This window comes from Entamoeba invadens (genome assembly GCF_000330505.1).
Source record: "Entamoeba invadens IP1 unplaced genomic scaffold scaff_1105074726225, whole genome shotgun sequence".
In the NCBI taxonomy this organism is placed as follows: domain Eukaryota; phylum Evosea; order Mastigamoebida; family Endamoebidae; genus Entamoeba; species Entamoeba invadens.
Genome location: NW_004191814.1, coordinates 38,909 through 44,300, shown reverse-complemented (window position 1 = coordinate 44,300; position 5,392 = coordinate 38,909). Strand labels below are relative to the sequence as shown.

At 35.8% G+C, this 5,392-nt stretch overlaps 2 protein-coding genes across 2 annotated transcripts; both read right to left on the bottom strand.

Annotated features, from left to right (window-relative positions):
* Nucleotides 1-137: 137 nt before the first annotated feature.
* Nucleotides 138-3,623, bottom strand: EIN_407440 (hypothetical protein; the record flags this gene model as incomplete). The annotated part of the gene is made up of 1 exon (XM_004184853.1): nt 138-3,623. The coding sequence occupies one exon, from the start codon at nt 3,621-3,623 to the stop codon at nt 138-140; it is 3,486 nt and encodes a 1,161-aa protein (XP_004184901.1).
* Nucleotides 3,624-4,187: 564 nt separating this feature from the next.
* On the bottom strand, nt 4,188-5,119 carry EIN_407430 (hypothetical protein; the record flags this gene model as incomplete). The annotated part of the gene is made up of 2 exons (XM_004184852.1): nt 4,188-4,420; nt 4,474-5,119. The coding sequence occupies 2 exons, from the start codon at nt 5,117-5,119 to the stop codon at nt 4,188-4,190; spliced, it is 879 nt and encodes a 292-aa protein (XP_004184900.1).
* Between the last annotated feature and the right edge of the window lie 273 nt (nt 5,120-5,392).

The window sequence follows — 5,392 nt, the reverse complement described above, 5'->3', positions numbered from 1 at the left end:
TATAAGTAAATACTTCTAATAAATGAATCTATTCAGAAAATGGTTACCATACGACATATCGTATTACTCTTGCTACCAATTCGCAATAAACAAACTTTCAACGTAATGATGACTAAATCATTAAAAACTCTTCTCAATTATTGAACGACTATCTTTTCTTGGGGTTCAGTTGTTGGCGAAACAACAGGAACTGGAGGTGGTGCAGCTTGCCCTTGTTGTGAGGCGGGCAAAATGTGGTCTGTTGGTTCTTTCTTTTCAGACGCAGGTGTGGAAAATTTGTGAACAATCTCTTGTGGAACGTTTTCCATTACTGTTTTGTAGAAAGACGAACCTTCAACAAAAGACGTCGGGAATAACTTTTTGAGAGCAACAATGTTAATCTCCACAATCGGCATTAACTCTTTCTCGGCCTTTGCACATTCCACGAGAATGTTCATAGCATACCCTTCAGAAATCTCAAGCTCACTGTCTACCTTTGGAATTTGCGACGATGAACTGATAAGAACGGGCGATTGTAATTTGGAACGTTCTTTGTCAATTAAGATCATCACTATTTCACTAATAACCTTTGCAGTTTGTGGTGTTATTTCCTTTTCAGAAACATAGTTCAGTACTTTGGTGACATCAACACTCTTCCTTTCACATAGATCGAGCCAATTTCTATTGATAGTGTTGCAAGATATCATCACGTCTATACACTCTTCCAAACAAGACTTCCACCCAACTAAATCCGCATTAGCGCCAATGGCAAGAACTAAGTTACTAATCATCGCATTTTTGGATTCCCCATTTTGAAGACCTTTGATAATCATGAGCACTGTGTCGACGCGATCATTGTCGACACTTTTTAAAAGGACACAACACGCGATCGGTACCAAAATTGGCTTTTCTTTCAAAATGTCCATTACTATTTGTTTTTGACTCACTATCCCACAAAAGATTGCAGAAACCAGGGGAGTGACAGTGGTGAGATGTTGGTGTGGTTGTGATGTAAGGAATGGAACCAACAACGCAAGGTTGCCATTCTTTTTCACACCAATTGCATACGCATAAACACGCATCACATATTCAAAAAACGGATATGAGTCGATTGCAAGTGTCACATTCGATATTAAAATGTCAACAACTTCGTCGAGTTTTTCTCGCAAATTAAACACGATGTATTGCACAGTATTCAAAAGTTCGAGTCTGTCTTCCCCAGTTGATTCTTGAACCATCATGATCATGTACTTCATTATCTCTTCTCCACTTTTGTAATCCACAAACACTTCTTGAAATTTAACATGGCTTGTTATTTCTTTGATGCTTTGTTCAATAAGACTATTCTCGTTGTAAAACAAATTGGTGAACCACCAACCCTCCTTCTTCTCTTGCTTCGTTTGAAGAACAGGAAAGTCTTTTGGATCATCGACATGTAAAACCCCAAGTTTATACAACTTGCTCAAGACTCTGACAGTGTCTTCATTGTTGATCAAAAACGGGAATGACGACTTGATAATGTTCAGTAACACTATGACCTCGTCGAGCTTTTTGCGTTCTTCTAAAAATGAAGTATTCTGTAAGACCCCAGACACCGTGGTGAGGGAGTGGACTACTTCTTTGACGACTTCATTGTCGCGTAATATCCTACCAACCTCGACCAAATAAACATAACACTCAGCTGTTTCCTTTTTAAACAAATCCTTTTTGGTTAGAGCGCCCAACAAAAGGGGAGTAAATACCCTGATGAATTTGGGATACACGTCAATCACTCCAAGTTCGTAGGGGCGGCACATACATTCTCGCTCTTTAAAATCGAGGTGAATATGTTGTGTTGGTACTGTTGTTGGTAAACAATTTGGAACAACAATTATATGAGTGTCGACGTATTGATAAATATGAGCAACAACGTCTTTTGGTAAGAAGTTGTCGTTGTTTTTTTGCACGAACTCCTCGAGAGAAATTTCTATTTTTGTTTTTCGTGGGACTGGCGAAAGTGATAATTTTATTACATCAGAAAACAACGTAGCGATGTCGTTAACCTTCTTATCGACAGGGACTTCTTGAGCATTCTGATTTTCGTTGACATGGGAAGACACGTTTTTGACATAGTTTTGCGCTACTTTTAAAAACAGTTTGTCGATGTTTTCGTTCTCTTTTGGCAGTTCAACCGTTTGAACAACACGAATGAAACAATTGAGAACATCCATCTCATAACAATGAAGTTTTTCTAAATAGTTTCCAAAAACTATTTGGTTGAACTCATCGTCATTTAAAAAGTATTCTGTGACCCGTGTTCGGCTGATTTGAGGAATAGTCAAGAAAAGGTCTGCAATTTCATCTGGTGTTGGTGCTTTTCCATCTTTGTCATGGGAGGCTTTCCATTGTGTGAACTCTTTAATACCAGTGAAGTTGTTTTCAGCAAAAGCGTTTGACATTTGTCGATAAAATTTCTTTGTTTCAAGAGCGTCTTGCCAATTGTACGTGGTTTTATTTGAAGACGGCTTCACAGACTTTAGTAATACCAACACGACCGGAAGAAGCATGTTGTATCCTTCTCCATTCAAGTGTTTGAACACAGTCATCATAAAAAATTGGAACAAGTCTGTGCAGTAAGGATCACAATCATAGTTAAAAAACAAGTTGGCCATCATGTTTTCTCTTAAAAAGATGTGTCGTATATTTCTGACAATGAGCTTTGTTGTTTGCACAATCACGTCATGGGAGAATCTCGTTTCCAAATCGCTTGTTGTTGTGAAAATCAATTCAATCATGTAAATCAGCTGGACGATGTAATTCTCAAATTCGACCTTCATCGAAGAATGGTGGAAACAAAATATCTCATCTAAGAAATTAAGTGTGATGGATGTTATTGCACTTTGAATGAAAATCGAAGGAACAACAACAACTGTCAGTAACATTGGAACAATTCGATATTTCAAAGCATCAAATAATTCTGGTGTTTCATAAAACGCTGTGGTGTGATTTGTATATATCTCTTGAAGCGTTTCTATTGTCTTTGCTTTGTTTCCTATGTCTTCTATTGTCAGTTGGTTTAATAAATAGAGTAAAATGTATTTCAATATTGACACCAAATTCTTTGAAAGTGATTTATCAAAAAGGTCTTTAATTGTCAGTTTGTAATTTTCATCAAGCATTTTCTGAATATCCAAATTTCCCGCTGAAAGTGCGACGCTCTGTTTCATCCACTCAAATGCCATGAAAAGAAGTTTCTCGTCTTTTAAAGAAAGTGTGCACTCCCGAACCAACAATATTTTTTCAATTGTAATTTCGGATTGAAAAGACTTTTTGAGAAGACACATGACGACTGAAGAAACCAAAACGTCACCTTGTGTATTGTTTTGAAGACATGGAATGATCTTTGTTAATGCAGTACAAGCTTCGTTCACAATGTCCAATTTTTCTGTTGGGTTTTGAAGGATCACAATAAACGTTGTGAGGACTTCTGCGATTTCTGTTTCGCTCATTTGGTTTGAACTGAAAATATTTTCAATGATAGACAAAGAACCTTGGATGTGGTTATTAGTTGCAAGAGTGTTATCCTTCTCAATTGACGTTGCGATGTGAGCGAGGTGTAGATAGCTGATCATTATCACTTTTTCGACAGTTAGAGACGAATCCATTACTATTGATTTGTTTGTTCTTTTTTGTTTTTTGTTGAAAAAAAGGAGATTATGTTTTGGTTTGAAGGAGTTTGACATCTTTTTATGGTAAATAATAGACAGTTTTGTCTCTTATCAAGTTCTTTTTTGTGTCAATCGCTTTTATCTCAGGTATTGAGTCTTTTGATGACTTTCCTCTCGTTGTGTCTTATTTTACTTTTTTGTTTTAACAAAATCAGAGGTAATACCAATTGTAATTGAGTTAAATAATAGAAAGAGGAACCATTTGTAATAGTTATTTAAAAAAAGTAATTAAAACATATAAACAACTAGTTTTTGAATTGTTAATAATAGTTTCCATTAAACCACTTATTTTTTGACACTTTTGGGAAATTATAGTTTATAGTATGTAGTATGTAGTATGAGTTATCTATACAAAATACAAGACATTTAAATTCCTCAATGTCTTATTGACAAAATGTCCACACACCTTCAAAAACAATAAAAAAGCATTGAACGTAATTTTAATGAAATTAATGTGGTGATTAACAACATAATATAACATTGGTTTAGATACAGTTTTGCTTAAACTTGTTTGAATGTGGCGAACGGACATCGTTTTTGTAACTCTTCTAAGAACTCCTCAACTTGATCACAAAACAAAAACTGGGAGTATGACACTTTCGAAAAGTTTATTACTATGTTCTTCCCGTCTACAACGACTTGTAAAACATTTTCATACAGAAACTCTTCTCTGAATATACCCGCATTGAGTCTGTAGAATTTTTTTGATGAAAGTCTGATTGTTCTGGGTTGGTCTAAAGGTGAGTTGAAAAAGCAAAATACTGAGAATTGAATAACAACAACAAACGCTTCCAAAACCAATTAGTCCTAACAACATCAAAATCTAAATCACCTTCTTCTTTTGTAACAGTCTGTGGGACAACAGGTTTTGCCATGAGAGGAGAAAATAGTCCTCCAGTGAGTACTCTGAGTAGCCACTCTGTCGCTGAGATCCAACTTGACTGCTTCAAATTAATGCCAGCCTTTATTCCCTTCATTTCTACCAATTTCTCCTCATCCGAATGGTTTTCGTATTCAGTGATTATCTCTCCCTCGGTGAATATATCAGCATGCTCTTCTTTGTGAATATAGTCATCAACAATTGTTGCCTTTTCAAGGTCAGACTTTGGCCGGATAAGACCTACCTTCTTTCCCGCATGGAGTTTGTTTGGATTGTTGAGTACTGATAGCATTAATGTACCATCTGCTAAGCCCATTTGTACTTGATCATACCCACCAAAAAATTCGCCCCAAAGGAAAAGATAGGGGAAGTCAACGCCACTTGTAATTTCTTTAAGTGATTTCTGAAACTCCTCGTCATCTGAAATGTTACATATTCTGATGGAACATCGTGGAACTCTGCACTTGACTAAAGAAGAAATAATTGTGTCGACCTTTTTTTGGTAGGATTGGTCTTGCTTGTTGATAAATATCGTATAGCGGTGAATGTGCATCTTGTAATGTGTTTTATTCAGTTTTCGTTTCGCTTTAATTCAGTAAAAATTCTATTTTAGTCTTAACGTTCTCATATTTATTACGGCATTTATACAGGACCAAAAACAAATTTTATAATATTAATTAAATAATATATTATATATAGGTTTTTATTTTTGAAACTGCTAAAAAGTGGAAGGTGCCTAACTAAAGTCTTGACGTAGACATGAGGTTGTTGACGTATTTTTAAGTTTTGAGGACCTTTGAGCAAACAACAGAAAGTTCAGAGAGAA